Genomic DNA, 20,242 nt, shown 5'->3' with positions numbered 1-20,242 from the left:
CAATTTAAACATGTCCAACTCATTCAAAATAAAACCCAAATAAATCATGTTTCATTCAAAAATAAAAGGGAGATTAATTACATAATATTGATTACGTTCTATCTTAAATATGAAAAATTATTTTATACACTAATAGTAAAGTTTTTTAACACTACAAGTAAGATTAAAATGATGACACATGTCCCTTTTTTTTAAATTAGTTTTTTTTTTATTTTTTAAATATATACTTAAAGACATGCATTACCATCTTAATTCTATTTGTAAAGTTAAAAAATTCATTGTCACTGTAATTGATAATTTTCCTATAAGCATTATCTTTATCTATCCAGATAAAAAATGGTGTCTATATGACAATGGTTACACTTACACTAATATAAAACTTTTTAATTTTATATCAATTTATAACCATTGATGATTTAATCTAATGGCAGCTAAAAATCATTGTTTAAATATAAATTCATCACCATTATTATTTTTTTCCTTTTGGTTGAGTTTGGAATATTCTCTTTTTCTCTTCTCTTTACTCATATTCTAGCTTTTTACTTCTTTGATTTCCATATTTTAAGGTTTTTTTTATTATTATTTATAGGAGGGCATAGCCCTTAGGGAGATGGGGGAGGTCCTAACTCGTAATTAAAACTTCATGTTCTTTTTAAAACTTTTTAGCCATTAAGCCAAGGGACATACTTTTTTCTTTTAATACAAAATTTCTCATCTTGCAAAGAATTTAGAAAAAAAAAAAACTAAAATATTGATCGTTTATAAAATTCCTAAAATCCATTTCACTTCATTAATAATTACTAGACTTGTGGCTTTATCTATTAATTATTTATACGAGATACAAGAAATGCACCTAAAAACATAAAGTCCGGAGAGTAATGCTTTTTGAATATTTTCATAGCAATTAAATTAAAAAAAAAAAAATAGAAGTCTAGCTTGATCGACTACCTCTCATTATTTAAAAAAAACCTTATAAGCTGGGTGAACTAAGGGATCAGTTGGATCCCACTAGAGTACCAATTAATTGCAATTGATTTTTTTTTTTTTTTTTTATGTTCAATCTCACCATTTTGATGCTTGGAAGATAAAACCAAGACATGTTTGCCTTTAGTTTTGCACCGGACCTTTTAGGTCTAGTGGAAAAAATTGCACCCACCGCACCTTTATTTTTTAATTTTGCCCATGATTCTCTTCCTTTTTTTTAATTTTGCCATTACAATTATAGTTCCATGACTTTGTTTTACATTTGATTTTTTTATTTACAATATTAAAATAACTTTGGTGATTTAATATAATAAACAATTTTTTTATTATATAATAAATAAATAAATAAATTTTATTATATAGTAAATAAATAATATGTATTAATATTTTAATTGAAAATAAAAATTAAAGATTTAAAATGTTAAAATAACATTAAAATATATATATAAATAATTTATCAATAAATTTTTAAAATAAAGTTCTTAATAGTTAATTTATTCTCATCTCACCTATCTTTTGTATTCAAATATATATTTTATCATTGATTTTAATCATATCATTATAATAATTAATCTTAATTTCACTGTTATTTTCAATCTTATTAAAATTAATTTTACTATTTATCCAAATAAAACCTAAAATAAAAAATTGTGAGACGAAACATGTAGCAAGGAATGAGAGAGTAAAATGGGCAAGAGTGAAAGAAACAATGTATAGTTATTAGAGATAATAATAGATAGAAAGAAAAAAATAAAGTAAATATTAATGAAAAGATATTTATTTTATTTTGATCCCTTAGATTTAATAAAATCTTTTTTAAAAATATTTATATTTTATTATGAAACTTAATCTGCATTAATGTTCACATAACAAAAACAAGTATATTAATGTTATGCTGTTAAATTCTTTTAAGAATGACACGTAATCATAAAATAAAACTATTATTAAAGATAATATTAAAATGAAATTAAAAGTTTTGATTAAATTTCTATAAAAATTATTAATAAATCATATAATTATTTATGTCATATTATATAATTTTATTTAAACAATTATATGTAAAAATATTTTACTTGTAATGTAATTATAAAAAAAATATAAATTTAAAAATCATTCACAACATTTACATATCAATAGTTAAAAATAACTACATATTTTTATATGTTAATCCACTAATGATATTATTATTGATATTTATTAATTTATTAATTTATTTATTGCCAATGTGATTATGTTTTATTCGATTACACCATTTTTTATTTTCCCTTACACCTTATAAATATTCAAAAAATTTTCATTTAAATTACCAAGCACTGAAGTGTTTTATTTTAAATTATTATATCTTTCTTATTTCACATTTTTTCTCTATTTTTGACAAAATGGTTTGATTAATTTAAATATACATGTCAAATCCTTGTATCCAAATGTCAAATAAAGCAATACGGAATTATAGTAAATTATCATCTACCTAATTTTTATTTATAGTTATAAATAATTATATAGATATATAATATTTTAGTAGGTATCACTAACAGTTAATAGAATGCTGAATTTTTTTTCAATAATTAAAGTTCAATATTTAATATTTTCAAAGATTCATTTGTATTATATATATAAAAGAATTTTAAATTGATTGCAATTTTTCTTTTCGTGAGAATCCCATTAGAATGTCTTTTAGTTTTAATAAGTCATGAGCTAGATCAAAATCATTTTCAATAAACCCCGAAAAAAATTCTCCTTTTTTTCTTGATCTAATTAGAAATCAAAGTGTATATATATATATATATATATATATATATATATATCAAAAGATATAATTATTCACATTTAAAATATATAATTATAACGATGTAAATGATACATTAATACTCGTAAATTATTCAGATTCGATTCAATTAAAACTTAAATTCGATTCAATAATTATCGAATCGAGCTCGAAACAGCTCAACTTATTGAGTGAGTCAAATTCAAGCGTATCAATATCCTATTCTAACAGTACACAAGCCTAATCAAAATTTTTTATTATATATTTATTATTTTATTTATAAAATTATTATTTTACCCTTAACAAAAAAAAAAAAACCTTAAAATTTTATTTTCTTCTTACCCTTTTTTCTTTCCTTCTTTCTTCCCGTCTCTTTCATCTCATCAAAAAACCTTGCAGCATCCTTTCCTCCCGAGTCCCACTCTCTTCCAATATTTCGAAGCTAGTTTAGACCAAAGCCAACTCAAATCCTAAACAAATCAAGTTGAAAAATTCAAGACAAATCAAAGTTGGAGCAGGCTGCTGCGTGCTGCCTTTTTGCACAATTACAAAAGGATTTTTCATAGTAAGTGAACTTTACAGTTGTAGCCATTCCAAAAAGTCTGGATCCAGAATCTACTGCTCTTAATGGAGATGCCTTGGCTAAAATTGTGTACTTAAGGTTGTTTGACGGGTATGGTTCACTCTTGCTGCCTTAGTATTTTGGAGTTGACAGTGCTTATTATTTCAGTTTTTTTGGACTTTTATTTGAGACTGTGGGTTTCCTTTTTTAATTCTCACAGGATCGTCGATAAGATCAATAGTTCAATTGGTCAGGATCCTGACTCAAAGTTCTTAATTGGAGTGCTGGATATTTATAGATTTGAGAGTTTCAAGACAAACAGGTGCTTAATTGGGTATGCCTGTTGTTTTCATAATAGATTGATGTTGGTTTTCTTAAACCAATGAATAAAAATGGAAGTTGTGTCTCAAAGAGGCACATTTAGCATTGTGGTAGTCATGTATTATTTGATACTAAAAGAAACAGTGATTTGATGAGGCCTATTCTTTCACCAAATTACCCGTTAAGGCATTGTAAAGGTGGTGCACTTTGATGTTTTGCACTTTAGGATTCTTGTCTTTTGATTTCTCTTTCAAATCTAATAATGAAATGTTAAAGATATATTTTCTTCTTTCTGGTAATTTGGGAGGGAAGAAATAGAAGTTTTTCTGTTGATTGATCTTATGGATTTTGGAAATGCAGTTTCATTTTTTTTTCGAGTCTTTTCTTTTCTTTTCCTTTTTTTTTTTTTGTTGTACAAGTGGTCCCAATAATTGTCTGGAGTTTTAGGATATGGTGCAATTGTTGTCTTTATGAGTAGGAGTGCAGTTTACTTCTTCCGTTAGTAATTAAATAATTAACTATATGCTTCTATTACCCTTTCATTTAAAATTTCAATTTCCCAACTGTCATGCAAATAATTCTCGTCTTGCCATATTATTTTATTTCTCAAGTATATAATAAGTTTGGTAATAAGTCATTGGATATAATACATACTGCGCCCCAATTGCTCCTAGTTTCTGGGAACGTTTGTTGTATTGAACATTGTTGATAGGGCATTACTTGGTGGGAGCATCTAAATCTGAATCAATTTGGCATTTCGTGGTCTATGTTGTTTGTTGTTTGTTGCTTGTCTTTTTTCAAGGCATATGTAGGACTCTTAAATATGCATGTTTAAATTCTTTTTGTCAATGTGGTCTTTGCAAGTTCCTATCTTTTTTTTCCTGTAAATGAATATATGTGTAATCTAATGTTTCCTTGTGGTAATTTTAGATATGTAAGCACGCAAATAGGTTGACTGGAGCTTTAAAGATCGGTTTCCAAGATAAATATCCTTTTTTAAAAAAAAAAAAAAAGGATTTTGATCAATATGTTACTTGTACTTATTTGCTCTTTGATGTCAAAACTTCTGCTACGCATAGAATTGATAGGTTTGGTGGCCTATACTGTCCTATTCTGTAGGTTTGGCTGAGCAACTTAAAATGCAATATATTGTGGAGCTTCTTATTTGAAATTCTCAGTTCTATTCTGGTTTTAAACTTGAGCTTGGTACCTTTTTCCTTCATGAAAACGTCCTAGTTGTGTGAGTATAATGTCTTTCACGAGTCTTACTGTGGATTCTGAATTTAATGTTGTTGAATTTTTAGATGCATTAGGATAGTTTCAATAGATGAGTTTATATTTATGTCATTGCTGTTGCTATCATGAATAGACCAGTCAACTAATGTCTAGTTGGTAAATGAGGTTGGCATTGCTGCTGCTACTGTCATCAAGAGTGAAGAGACTGGTTTATTACCTGTTTAATTTGGCAATGATGGTGCAGAGTTTCATGGAGAGTTCACAGAATGGTAGTTCTGATTGTGCTTCCTTTTTGTGGAATACGTAACATATCCTACGTGTCACTAGAATATCTTTCTTGCATACTCTTCCAATAATTTGTTGTGTAAGTTTTTATTATTATTGTTGTTGTTGTTGTTGTTATTATTATTATTATTGTTATTATTTTAAAAATATAATATTTATTAAATTTGATAAAAAATAATTATAAAAGATCTTTATTTTGAACTTGAGCACAAATAATCAAGTTTTTGTTGAGTATAAAAATTGAGTTTATTTTTATATATTAATTAAGTCTAATTGAACAAGTTTGAGTAATTCGATTTTGATCACAAATCGAATTTGAACTTAAAAAATAAAATAAAATTTATTTTTATATATTAATCGAACTTAATCAAACAAACTCGAATTGCTCGATTTCGATCATAAATCAAATTTGAATTGAAAAAATAAAATTCAATCAAATACGAATAAAATATCGAATCGAAAATTAAGAGTCAAGTTTGAATTTAAATTTTTTATTTATTAATTTAACTTGATTTGATTATATCCTTAAATAATCATTCATTATCGAGGTAAAGAATCTCGAATTATTATAGGTAATGATAATAATAATAATAACCATTTTCAAAATACGGAAAAAATATGACCGTTGAGACCAACTGATGGGATTTACCGCGACCATTAGAGCTATAGCCATAGCCACTGTCCTTTGTTTGTATCTAAGCAAGGGGTACGCCACAAACCCAAAACTATACGCCTTGTCTCAGGCCCCTAAAATCTATTGGTACCCAAAACCTGAAAAAAGGCCTGTAAATGCAATATAAGCTGCAACGGCTAAATGCCTAAATCCAACAAAATGAAATAAAATCCTAATAATAAAAAGAAAAAGTTGCCTTGGCGTTTTGGGTTTGGGTTTTTTCATAACAAAAAGTCCTTTTAAGATACTGTCCATTGTTTGCTGCAACTGTCAAACATGTTGCAGATGATATCTTAACCGTTCATCTGCTGTTCATTTTATTACATGTTTTATGACAGTTCTGAGTTTATTTATGTCTTTTGTTTCTCCTAGCTTTTACCCCATTTCTTTACTTTGGTTTTACCAGTTTCACATTTAGAAATCACAGCTTTATAGTTTAGCTCTTCCTCCTCAACCTAACTCTCTCTCTTTTTCTCTTATTTTCTTACACCTTTGCCCCACTTCCTTTCTACTTGTTTCTAGTAGTTGCCATATTCCAGATCCCTTGCTCTTGTCTTCTTTCTCCGTGTTAGAGTCTTGTTTGTTTGATCAGAAATCAGAATCTTTTGAGGGTGTCTTCTGTATGGCTTTGCTAATTCTTCTTCTTCTTTTGGCAGTTTCTCAAGCAACAGCTGATGAAGGTAAGGCTTTATATTTTTCTTCTCCCTTCCTCATTAATGTTTGTTTGACAAGTTTCTTAAAAGGGGTTTGGCAACTAAGCGTCTAGTCAGTATTCTGATACTTTCTTCTAAGACTTTGATTCTTTAACAAATGTCCTTTGAAAGGGGTTCGCATTGTCTGGATTTTTTTCTGTCATTTTAGTGCTAGAAATCTGATGAACATGAACTAAAGTAACTTAAAAGAGTTAAAAAGGTCTTAGAAAATGTGTTTTATCTGTCTATGATTTTTTTTTTCTTTTTGATTTTGCCTTGGGAATTTAGCATGTTGGAAGCATTAAATTACAGAATAACTATAACTAAGGACAGAAGGAGGTTGGGGGTGTTAAAGAAAAACAAATAATATATGTATGCCCTACTTGTCAGCTAATCAAAACATATACATAACTGATAACTCTACTGGAAAGAAAGGTAGTATAGAAGGGGGACTCAATTATTTTAATGCGGGCCAGAGATTTTTCTGTGCATATTGTGGAAGCCAGCTTTCATGCTGGGGGGACTTGAGGAATATTTGCCCCTGACATTTTACATATTTTCTACTAGTACTACTTCATTCTTTTTTTGAATTTAGATAAGGAAAAGGAAACTGAAAACCCAAAACCAAGGTGCCTCTAATATTGTCTTCCAGCTAGATTCTAGAGGTGATTTCATTGGTTAATTCTAGTCCTTTACTGTTTTTTTTTTTAATCTTAAAAAAAAAAAATCTCTGGCAGTGGCATTACCGTTTGTCTTGGTAGTGAAAATGGTCAAAAGGCTACAGGATCTAGGCATGTTGTTGGCATTGGAATAGGGAACATACCATGCTTCATTATCTTTTTCCTTTTATCTTTTTGATGTAGCTAGCAAGAACCCATGTTTCAGTATAATTTTTTTTTTCCTGAGGGAAGTTTAGATGGAGAAGTTTCTTTGTTGGAATTATAGTGAACATGAGGGTTTTTCTATTGTGGTGAAGGACTATCTTGTGAGAAAAGAACAGTTCAGATGGTTGCCGCACTGTCCTTAAAATGATGTCAGAATCAGACATCCTTACCTTATTTTATCGTTACTTGGGAGAATTTAACCCAAGGAACATGCTTAATGATTGTAAAGGATTGACAATAACAGTCTAATTGCATCACGAAGATGCATTGCTCTTTAACAAATCTTTTGGGGGAACTTAAATGTACAATAACTAGCTGCCCAATCAATGTACTAGTGGAAAATGTGTTAAAAAATTTGAATGTGTAGCAATTATTTTAGTTTAATGTTGTTGCAGATCCATATATTGGAGTGAATATAGGAACAGACCTATCAGACATGCCACACCCAACTCAAGTAGTTGCTCTCCTAAAAGCTCAGCAAATCCGACATGTTAGGCTATACGATGCTGACCGAGGCATGCTAGTTGCTCTTGCAAACACAGGCATTCGAGTTATGGTCTCAATCCCCAATGAGCAACTTCTTGGCATTGGACAATCAAATGCCACTGCAGCTAATTGGGTCGCACGGAACGTTGTAGCACATTATCCTGCAACCAACATCACAGCGATTTGTGTAGGTTCTGAAGTTTTAACTACTCTTCCTAATGCAGCACCAGTCCTTGTGAATGCCATGAAGTTCATTTACTCGGCCCTCGTAGCATCCAATTTAGACAACCAAATCAAAGTTTCATCACCTCTTTCTTCCTCCATAATCCTTGATTCTTTCCCACCTTCCCAAGCCTTCTTCAATCGCTCATGGAATCCAGTTTTGGTCCCTATGCTCAATTTCTTGCAGTCTTCAGGCTCATTTGTCATGCTTAATATATACCCTTACTATGACTATATGCAATCAAATGGTGTGATTCCACTAGACTATGCACTTTTCAAGCCTCTATCTCCAACCAAGGAAGCTGTCGACTCTAACACACTTGTCCACTACTCGAATGTCTTTGATGCTGTGGTTGATGCTGCATACTTTGCCATGGCTTTTCTGAACTTCACCAACATTCCTGTTATAGTGACTGAAACTGGCTGGCCATCAAAAGGTGATTCCAATGAACCAGATGCAACAATGGAGAATGCCAACACTTACAACAGCAACTTGATCCGCCATGTGATAAATAAAACTGGAACTCCTAAGCGCCCTGGAATTGCTGTTAGTACTTACATCTATGAACTCTATAACGAGGACATGAAAACAGGGCCAACCTCGGAGAAGAATTGGGGATTGTTTGATGCAAATGGTGACCCTATTTATATATTACGCTTGACGGGGTCAGGATCGCTGTTAGCAAATGATACTACTAACCAAACTTATTGTACTGCAAAGGATGGTGCTGATCCAAAGATGTTGCAGGCTGCTTTAGATTGGGCTTGTGGGCCTGGCAAAGTGGATTGCTTACCATTGTTGCAAGGAAAACCATGTTATGAGCCAGACAATGTGATTGCACATGCAACTTATGCATTTGACACTTACTATCACCGGATGGGGAAGACTTCTGATTCATGTGACTTCAATGGCGTTGCAGATATTACAACAACAGATCCAAGTAAGATGAACAGATAGCATGCATAGATACTAATATATTAAAAGCTTGTATTTACTACATTAATGCAACCTTCTTTTCTAGATTGAAAGCTTACATTGGAAGAAATCTAATATCAATTTTGATTATTGCAGGTCATGGCTCTTGTATTTTTCCAGGGAGGTAAAAATTTACCCATTTGGCTTAGATTTTTTAGTTGTTGCATAAAATGAATATGTTAAAAGCTTATCCTTCTCATAATCTAATAGTCAAAAACTCATTTGATTTATTTGTTGATGTATGATGCAGCATTGGTAGGAATGGAACCATGGTAAATATCACAGCACCATCGATGAATTCTACGAGCTCAGATTCACCTGGTCGAAATTTTTATGGCAGGGAAGGTTTCACTAGCATTTTATTGTTAATCAAAGTTATAGTGTGGAATATAATTTTCTTGTAGGCTTTGTTGTTGGTGTATTTTGGGATCCTTGGCAATATATTCAAGCAGATGTTGAGAGTAGAGGTGGTTGTGACTGGGTGGTTTTAGGAAGAGTGGCCTATTCAATTTTGTACAAAGTAAGATGAAAATCCTTATTATTTTCAGATTGGATTTGCAAGTTTTGATCAAAATCTATTCTGTTAAATCATTTAGGTAGGGTTTGGGTTCTTTTATAAAATTACCATGGCAATGTAATCACTAAGGTGATTTTATTATTAAGTTGATCTTATCACTCATGATTTGAAATTATTTTCTTTGGTTAACAATCATTAATTCTTAAGAATTAAATATCTATGTATTTGGTATTATTAAAAATCAAATATTATTCTGTTTAAAATACAAAAATAATCATGCATATTGTAATATTTCATAAATTAATAATTTTAATATTATTTAAAGATAATAATTTATAAACTATTAGTAATATTCTATTTATTCTATAAAATAATATAATTAAATTATTAAATTAATAAAAATATTTATTAATAGGTAAATTAATTTTTATAATATAAATTATGTAAAGAATATTTAAATTAGAAAATAAAAGGAATATTAAATTAATAATAAAAGAAAAACAAAAAAATTAAATTATATATAAAATATTAAAAATAAAAAAGTATTTTTGAACTTGTTGCAATAAATATCAATTTAAAAATATAAAATAATTACAATTTTAAGAAGAAGCAAGTTTTTTATTTACATATTAAATTATTATTATTGATTATTGTTAATTTTATACATCATTTCATCTTGATAATAAAAGTTTCTCATCTTTTTATATGAAAATTAGATCACATTTTAAGACAATAATCTAATTATTCCCAGTAATCCAAAATCATTACCATGTAAGATCATCAAATACTTATCAAACATAATAATGTAATCACCACGTGTAAATTATTATAATTTTTGGAGTTATCACCACATATCAAATACTACTTTAAAGATTTTAGTTTTAATTTTTATACATAAGAAGAGTCATTGAATATTGAATTACATTACCAAACAAGTCTTTCTCATCCCATGATTCTCACCCACCTTTTTTTTTTTTTACGAAGAAGCAATTTGAGGTAGGAAAAATGATTTTAAATGTTAAATTTTAAATTTCATACTTAAATTTCAAACTTGTTAGACGTCATGTTTATGTATAAACCAATGAGTTAAGTTCAAGCATCACAATTCTCACCCACTTTTAAGATTTACTAAATATTTGGACAATTTTTTTTCCTTATAATTGAAAAAGGCCATTACGAAGGAACTTGAATGAAAGGCTTTAAACTTTCGTTCAAAGATAACATAATGCTATTCTAGATTAAAAAAGAAAAAAAGAAAACAAAACTAAATGTCAAAAAAAAAAATTCATTAGAAAATTTGAATGAAGACTTTTGGTTTTTTATAGATGAATCAATGTGATGGACCATAATTTGATAATACCTCTAAATGATGGATAAATTGATGTATAAAAGAGGGTTGTAAAATTTTATTTAGGGTGAATGGTAGCAAGGTTAAGAAAAACACTTACATAGATATTTGTGCAAAAATTTACAAATTAAAAATTAATAATAATGTAACACAACATATTTATAGGATTATTAGATGACAATTAGCATGTATAGATAATTTTTAAATTAGAGTGTAATAGATAAATTCTAAATTGATAAATATGTTTTAGATTTTTAAAAAAATAAAAAGAAATTATAAGGAAATTTATTAAGATTTTAAAGTTTGAAATTAAAAAAAAAAAAAAGACTTTATGTCATAGATATGCTCTTTTAGTAGAAGAATTCACCATTGAAATGATAAGCTCATTCAAAACAAAAAATTAGTCAACTTAAGCCCAAAAAATGTTATCAAAATCGAATAAACTAAGTAAAACAAGGTTTAGGAGTTTAGTTACATAAGAGAAAAGTTATAGCACCACCACATACCCATCCAAATGATAGTACCATTTTATTTTAAATTTATCCTAAGATCTTTATTCTAATGGTCTTAAATTTTTATGTTTAAATATTGAAAATAATTCTTAAGATTCTCCATCAATCTGGTAGAACTCTCAAAAAATATTTTCTCACCTCAACAGTATTCAAGAATCCTATTTATTTCTTGAGAAGGCTCCGTCGTCGAAAAAAATGTTTAATTATTTTTTAATCTTTATTTCTTATTTTGAAAATATATCTAATTATTTTACCATTTGAGCCAAATTAGAAATATTTTCTCTCTTAAAATTTTTAAATTTTTCACTATTTGGACCTATTTAGAAATTCTTTTCCTTTTTTTTTTGTTTTCAAAAAGAATATAATATGACAATTTTTTTTATTGAAATTTCATTTAAATTCTTCATCCATTTGAGACAAATTTAAAGAAATTTCTCACCTAAAATTTCTTAGGAATTCACCATTTAAAATTTCTAAGAATCTCATCATTAGATAATTATTAAATATTTTCAACCAAATTTAGAAAAAAATATAATTACTTTTATTGAAATTTCATCTAAATTATTCCACCATTTGGAACAAATTTAGAAAAAATTTCTCACTGAGAGATTTCTTAAAAATTTACCATTTGGAATCTCATCCTTGGGTAATTTGTATTTAATTCCAAAATTTTTATTAATATTTTTTATTTTTTTCTTTTTTTATTGAAAATAAATATTAATTGTTATTATTAAAATTTTATCTAAATTATTCCATAATTTAGGACAAATTTAGATAAAATTTCTCACTTAAGAATTTTATAAAAATTTACCATTTGAAATTTTTATAAATTTCATCATTGGATAATTATTATTTATTCTAAAAAATATATTTTATTTTTTTAATTTTTCCTTTTTTTAAAAAAATTTAATCATACAAAAATAATAAATATACTAAAAATAAATAAATAAAAATACAAGAATAAAATAAAATACCAAAAAATTGGCTCGACTTGACTGGACGACTAGAGATCATCTTGGCTGCAGGCACAGACAATGACTCGAAACACGGCTCAAGGGACAATCGACTCAACTCAGTAGCAAGGTCTGGTTGGGAGGTGGATCGACAGATCATGTTGCGATCGGGTCAAGTCAGCTAAACAAAAACACGCGGATCTTAGGGCCTTATAAACACCAAAACGATGTCATTTTGGGGTCAATATAAAAGCTTGAATCTAGTCTTTTTCCACCAAATTTTCTTTTTCCCTTTCTTTCTTCCCTTTTTTTTTCTCTCCCTCTCTCTCTAACCAGGATGAACTTCGATCGAATCCCTCATTGAATTCTAGAAATCTTGTTGGAATTTGGGTTGGTTCATCAAAAGTTCACTGAAAAATTAACCGAAGCCTAAAAACTTATTGAAAAATTTAACCGGTGTCGAAAAATTCACCGAAACTAGGAATTTTCACCAGAATTTGAGAATTTTCTAAATTTTTCCAAAAATCTTCAAATTTTTTTTTTATTTTTACTGATCATTTTGCTTTTTGCAGTATATTTTTTGCATTTTTTGTGTGATTTCCTTCTATTTTTTGTGTTTCTCAGCTGTAATCTTCTGATTCACGTTTCTGTGTATGATATTGTTGATCTCTCTCTATTTCTTTATGTTTGTTGCTTCTAATCAGTGGGCTTTATAGAAGGCAATCATAAGAGTTTTTAATTAACTCTAAGTCCACTTTGATTGGATTTTCCCATTATCATAACCCATTATATTTATCCTATTGCATATTGAAACCAACACCAATTCCTCAAACACCAATCCACAGCAAAATTTTATTATTTTTAGTTATTTTTTTAATTATCTTAACACTAGAAAAATTAGAGATAAATAAAAAATTGAAAAATTAGAGATAAAAAACAAATAAAAACTAGTAAAAAGATAAACCCAAAAATAAATAAATAACTAAGTAAATAGATAAATAATAAATATAAAATGTAAAATAATGTATGACTAGGCCTAAGAATCTGGACCTTATTGAACCGGGCTCAATAGGTTTAGGCTCGGACCCTGTTGAACTAGATCCAATGGGTTTGAGCCCAGACCAATTAGGGTGTCTACAGCCATCCCTCTTTGTATATTTCCTATGCAACAAGAATTGTGTAAAGACGTAGACATACTACATATGATTATCCCAACACATTCATTTTTATTTTGTTTTAGTTTTAGTTTTTTTTAAATCAAACACTCAAACTGGCTAAATGACACAAAACTCCCCTAAGCAGAGGCTTACAACTTAGGAAAATAAAATAAAGCTCCTCTAAACAGAGGCTCAACGACTTTGAAAAATAAATAAAGCTCCTCTAAGCAGAAGCTTAATAACTTTGAAAAATAAACAAAGCTCCTCTAAGTAAAAGCTTAACAACTTTGAAAAAATAAATAAAGCTCTGCTAAGTAGAGACTCAATAACTTTCGAAAATAAATAAAGCTTCTCTAAGCAGAGGTCCAACAACTTTGAAAAAATAAATAAAGCTCCTCTAAATAAAGGTTCAATAACTTTCGAAAATAAATAAAGCTTTTCTAAACAAAGGCTTAACAACTTTGAAAAATAAAGCTCATCGACAATTATGTCCAGAAAGTCATAGATCAAGTCTGATGAAATTGTAATAAAAACTCAAAGACTCACAATTTGAGTTCGAAATTCAAAGTTTCTGCTTCGAAAAAACCTTTCAGCTTCATAAGAATTCACTAAAATTTGGTTCACAAAATTTTAGATATGCAAGAATTTAGATTTGCAAGATTTCAAGATTCGTATTTGTGAGATTCTCATCCAAATTTTTAATTCAGGGATTTGCATGCAAATTGTAAGGCTCACATCCAACATTTAAATATTCTCATTCGAATTTTGGAGATTCACATCCAAAAGTCTAAAGCTTCTCATTCAAGTTCAAAGGTTCACATTCAATAAATCTTAAAGTTTCACATATAAAATCTCAAAGGTTCTCATTTAAGTTCTTCTTAAAGATTCTCTTTCGAATTTGAAGATTCACATCCGACAAATTTCAAGGTTTCACATCTCAATGATCTTCATTTAAAACTCGAAGATTCTCATTTGAAAACTCAAAGATTCTCATTTAAAATTTAAAAATTCTCATTTGAAATTCAAAAAGTCTCAAAGATTCTCATTTAAGGATTCACAATCTTGTCTGAAAAGACTTCATCAAAATATTCAAAATTTCTTTTCTAGATGATTTTCAAACTTTGATCAAAGTTAAAATTTTATATGTAATGAATGTTATGATCAATGATGCAAATGTAACGATCTAAATTCTTATAATAATGCAAATGCCATATATTATGATTCAAATGTTTGTTGGTTTATGCATGTCCATAGCCAAACAAAAGTTTTAAATATTCTTCAAACAAAAATGCAAACACATTGCATGTAATGCGGATGTCAATGTCATGAAATTTTAATTAAATGTGGTAACATGGATCTCAAAACCCCACCATCTCACATTTTTCCTTTTTATAGCTTCTCAGCATTTTAAAACAAGTTTCGTCAACTGATCCTCATTATTTTCATAACTTGATCACCATTTATAAGCTTCTTAGCACTAACAATTCCAGAAAAAGTTTCATCCATTGCCCCATATCATTTAATCCTAACTCACAAGCTTCTCAGCACTAGTAATTTCAAAATAAATTCTGTCAATTGATCCATATTATGTTCATCACTTGATCACCATCCACAGGCTTCTCAGCACTAGCCATTCGTTCATTGATCCATATTATTTTTATCATTTGACCACATCTTACAAATTATGTCGACCAATCCATCACCATACATGTGTTATCTTTTTATTTCAGACATCTCTTCATTTTTTTACCTCTTATCATCTTGAATTTCTTTTTAAAGGAATGCAAGAATCTTTTATGCACATTATCATTTATTCATCATGATTTCAATTTTTGACACCTATAATACAATCAGACATTTTTTCAATTTATTCTCGGAATGCAACAATAAGAGAGCACAACATGAATTGAAATAAAGGTAATCAATAAGGAGTGAGTCTGGTACAAAAATAAATAGACAAACTCAAAGCATATCAATATGGATGGTATTGAATGGTGTGACAATGTCCAAATAATGAATACTTAGACAATTCTTAACATTAATCCAAAATTCTTTCTTAAAAACTCATTTCATTGACTTTTGAAGTCATTTTGAGCTCATTGAATTTTACCCTAACTTTGAGAAATCTTCAGATGTCTTTGATCTTTCATTTATGTGAATTGTTTATCCAACTCTCAACTCAGAGACTTTTCTACCCAAATCACCCTTTTAGGTTTTCAATTTAAGTATTCATTTTCTCTCTTTTTTTATTTTTTCTTTTCCATTCTTTTATTTTTTTTTCACTTTTTCTCTTTTTTTTTCTTTTTTTTTCATCCATTAACGATATCTCTCACACATCAATCTCTAAAACAACGTAGCATGATTCCATTATTTTATACAAGCATACCTTAACCTAACATATGATTATTTAATTTGAACATTCACATTTGATCCAAATAGACTTTTAAAGGTTGTAATGTAGGCTATAGTGAGGGGTCATGAAAAAAATGGATAAAATAAGCTCAAAACATGTGTTTAAAGGCTTCAAAACCAAATGACCACTTCTCATCACTTGATACAACTTGGTATTTTGCTCCATTCCACATCATTTCATTATTTTTTTCCTTTTTCAAGGACTATCATTACTTTGCCCCAAATCATATATGGCATTTATATTTCTTTTCTTTTTTTTTCCTTTGTTTTGCTTTCCTTTCTTTTTTTTTTTTATTTTGATTTCTATCTTTGAGACCTTTTGTGATCTTTTGCCTTTTTTCTTTTTCAAAAATTACCTCCTAGTGTAAAGGATGATATTTGATCGGTGTTCTTTAAAAAAAAAAATCATAATAAGCTCAAAAGGGTAGCAATGAATGGTTTTTCAAATGGTAAAAGAAAAATGGTAATTTTTCATATCAAACATGAATGCTTTCTTTGAATATCATCAATTAAATAAAAACAAGCTCATTGATCTTTATAAAAGACTGCACATCTTCAAGACATTAATTTCACATCTGCTAGTAGCTAATTTTTTTTGCTCAAATAGTTTCTTTAGATCAATATGAATGAATTCTCAAAATTATTATTATTATTATCTAAACATTCTTCATTGAAAATAGGAATAAAAAGACATGTGAAAAAAAATTAAGCATGAAATAATGGTCGAAAAAAAAAGAAAATTTAATGAAATGCATCATCATTGCCTTTTATTGAAATGATAAAAAATGAAATCTTATTACATAAAAGAATTCCTAACATTACTTTGAAAGAAAACCTGGAATGGCAAGCAACATACAACTAACCTTAACATCCTTTTCTTTTCCAAAATTATGCCCCACACGATCAAGTAAAGGATTGTTATTGACATCATGCCCCCTAATTCATTGTAGCTCTCCAAGTCTTTTTAGATCACACTCATTATTGACCTTCACTTGAAGCATTAACATTCTGGTTGGGCAATGAATTACCACTAACATTAGACATTGTTATTTTTCTTTGGTTAAAGTTAATCATTCCATCCTTGATCAGTCATTACACTTTATGCTTTAGGATAGTGTAATTCTCCATGAAATGATCAGTAGTTTTATAGTGGTATCATAATGAGCTGTAAGATCATACCACTTGGGATAAGGTGGCTTGAGTAGCTCCAAACGACTAGAAGCAATTAAGTGGTTATTATAGAGCTCTCAATATAACTCCATATAAGTCATGAGGATTGGGTCAAATATATGTTTTCTCGAGTAGTTCGTAGCTTTCATGAACCACTTGTTGGGTTAGCAAGATGAATCTAAGGTCTTTATGGATAATTGAATGTTAAGACTGCATATAGGAGCTTGAGGGCTAAAAATGGACTAGTATGTTGATGGATAAAATGGTTGTAGAGAAGGCTGGTATGGGTAGGGTGAGATATTGTTCACAACAAGATAGTATAAGGAATAACCTTTTGATGGATAAGGTTGATATCCCCTAAACTGTCTATCAAGGCTTACGACTTAAGTTTTAGTCTTTCTTTTCTTTAGCTTCTTTTTAGTTTTTCCTCTTTCTAACTTGTCATTTTTAATGGCATTCTCAATGATTTTGCCTGATATCACCATGTCGACAAAATTTTTTGTTGCATTCTTTGTCATTTTTTTATAATAGGAAAATTTTAAAGTGCTGATAAACAATATCGTGATCTCTTTCTCAATCATAAGGGGCTACACCGAGTAGTTATATCCCTTTACCTCTGGGCATACTCTTGAAATGATTTAGTCACTTTGTTTTTCATATTTTACAAAAAAAAATGATCAAGAGCTAAATCTATTATATCTCAATACGGATTAATGAAGTCATAGGCCATATCATTTTAAGAACGAATGCGAGTCCTGTCCAGCTGAACATACCACCTAGCAGCAAAGCTTGTAAGGCTATTTTAAAATACATGCATCAATAACTTCTCATTATGAGTATGGGTAGTCATCTTTTTACAATATATGGTAATATGAGTCTTTGCGCATTTTGTACCATCATATTTTTCAAACTCTGAAACTTTGAACTTCAAAAGAATAACCACATCTACGACTAAACAGAGCCCAGTAGCATCCACTGAACCATAAAAACTAATGCCTTTTATGGCCTACAACCTTTTTTCTAACAAGCTCATTTTTTGTTCAGTTTTTTAGCCCTTTAAAGTCTCTTTCTCCTTAGGCTTTAACTTATCTTTCTCTTCTAAATCATCCAAGTTAGGGAGTGGTATTGGTTCTACTACTTTTTCAGTAAAATTAAGATTTACATAGCTCTAGTACTGCTCTAAATTTGAAGTTGATGGCATTTCAGGATATGTATACCTACTAGATATATAAACTACTAGGATGGTGCATCCTGAGTGGATTGGGCTTGGTGTGACCCAAAACCAAAATGATATATAAGGTCAGTCACCTTTTGTAACGGATGGTCTTATTGGCTAGATTTTCTTCAATATTCTTCCTCTTGTTTAACTTATTCAAAGCTTCTAGAATCTTACTCAATTCTCTTTTAAGCTTCTCTTAGATTTTTTCTATCCTCTCAAGATGGTTGAAATTTTTTTATTCTATCTGTTTGGCTTGAGCTTTTGTATTGTATTGATGAGTGAGGTTTTTGCTTGGTAGAACTATCTTTGAACCTTGAGTACCATAATTTATGTCATTATTAGAAATGCTATGCTTTATGTTTGGTATGTTGATGCATCCTAAGTGGAATGTACATTTTCATGGATGAAATCTAATATGAGAATGATGCAGATGCATAATGTTACATATGACAATGAAAATGATGCATGACATGATAATACAGATGCATAAAAGTCAAATAAATAAAATAGTTAGATCATAAATCATTCTTTCTTATGTCCTATCTTCGGGTTACATCTATTAACAAGTAGGAATGGCTCTATCTTAAGGCTGGCCTCTTAAGTATACACTATATGTAGGGTTAGGTGATTTTGACCACTAAAGGTTCCCAAATTATTTCTTATGTCATCGTCCATCACAAATTAGTAAGGTAGTCCAATCTTCACCCATCATAGGCTACCAATGGAAAAGATTCAATTTGAGTGAGAGTATTTCATTAGCCATTGTGAAGATTATCATCTCACGAAAGCGTAGGTACTTTACTCTCTCTTAAGAAAGATGGAGTTCGGGTATAGAGCTCATGTAATGCAATTACATGTGACAATGTGTGTGTGAAAGAACATATTGGTTTCAAACCCCAAAAATAAAAGATAGAAAAGACAAAAATATTAGTAAACAGATAACATAATCATTACAATTTAAAACCATTAGATTAAAGGATAGGATAAATTTAAAATGTTATGGCCTGACTCTCTATAACGTCTCAGCGGAGTCACCAAACTATCATAACATATAGATCCAAAAATCTATAGCTAGACTTAACAAATAGAGTCGCCACCAATCTTTTTTAACTAGGTGTGATTGGCTACCAAAGGAATCTACCCTTTTAAGAAGCTCTTGAGTTTGACTAAGGTCCCTAAAAGAATAGGTTTTGGTCTACTAATCAGAATAGGGTTTGAAGTTTGGTTACATATGGAGAAAGTTATAGCATCCCCACATGCCCATTCGAATAATGGTACCATTTTATTTTAAATTTATCCTAAGGTCTTTATTCTAATGGTCTACAATTACTATCTAAATAATTTTTCTATCACATTAGTACTTTAATGTTCAAATCCGTTATTACGTTGGTACATAAAACTAACGTCATTACTCAACTTTACTAACATAGCATGAGTATCCAATAAGATTCTTACACCTATAAAACAATAGTCTAGTCAGCGCCATATCGTTAATACCACATCATTTTTAAAAAAAAAATCCTAAAAATGAAAAATTTTAAAAATAAAAAAAAATCAAATTTTTTTTTTAAATTTTTTAAAAATCTAAAAATATTTAAAAATATTTAAATTTTTTTAAAATTTATAAAAATTTAATTATAAAATTATAAAAAATACTAAAACAACTGTGAAAAATTTTTAAAAAATTTTAAATTTTTTCAAAAAAATTTAAAAAATTCGTAAAACTTTTAACATTTCTAGAAAATTCTAAAAAAATTTGAAAAATTGTAAATGATTTTAAAAAGTTTTAAAATTAAAAATATGAAATATTTTTATAAATTATAAAATTTATCACAATTTGAAATTTTTTGAAAATTTTTGAAAATTTT

At 28.7% G+C, this 20,242-nt stretch overlaps 1 protein-coding gene and 1 long non-coding RNA gene across 2 annotated transcripts; both read left to right on the top strand.

The window, feature by feature from the left end:
- The first annotated feature begins 3,127 nt into the window (after positions 1 to 3,127).
- Positions 3,128 to 3,921, top strand: LOC149512958 (uncharacterized). The gene is made up of 2 exons (XR_016331448.1): positions 3,128 to 3,422; positions 3,532 to 3,921. It is a non-coding gene; the product is annotated as an uncharacterized LOC149512958 (long non-coding RNA).
- A 1,929-nt stretch (positions 3,922 to 5,850) lies between these two features.
- Positions 5,851 to 9,796, top strand: LOC111305721 (glucan endo-1,3-beta-glucosidase 2-like). Its single transcript, XM_089750759.1, has 4 exons — positions 5,851 to 6,506; positions 7,798 to 9,051; positions 9,183 to 9,210; positions 9,337 to 9,796. The coding sequence occupies exons 1-4, from the start codon at positions 6,449 to 6,451 to the stop codon at positions 9,488 to 9,490; spliced, it is 1,494 nt and encodes a 497-aa protein (XP_089606885.1). The 5' UTR covers positions 5,851 to 6,448; the 3' UTR covers positions 9,491 to 9,796.
- The last annotated feature ends 10,446 nt before the right edge of the window (positions 9,797 to 20,242 follow it).

This window comes from Durio zibethinus, chromosome 21 (assembly GCF_047325235.1).
Source record: "Durio zibethinus cultivar Kanyao isolate XHJ-2024 chromosome 21, ASM4732523v1, whole genome shotgun sequence".
NCBI classification, from domain to species: Eukaryota; Viridiplantae; Streptophyta; class Magnoliopsida; order Malvales; family Malvaceae; genus Durio; species Durio zibethinus.
Note: the sequence above shows the minus strand (reverse complement) of the source record. Positions and strands in the feature narration are given on the sequence as shown.

Coding starts and splice junctions, on each gene's coding strand:
- LOC111305721 (XM_089750759.1), top strand. CDS start 6,449: ATGGCTTTGCTAATTCTTCTTCTTCTTTTGGCAGTTTCTCAAGCAACA. Junction 6,507..7,797: donor TCAAGCAACAGCTGATGAAG/GTAAGGCTTTAT, acceptor ATGTTGTTGCAG/ATCCATATATTGGAGTGAAT. Junction 9,052..9,182: donor TATTACAACAACAGATCCAA/GTAAGATGAACA, acceptor TGATTATTGCAG/GTCATGGCTCTTGTATTTTT.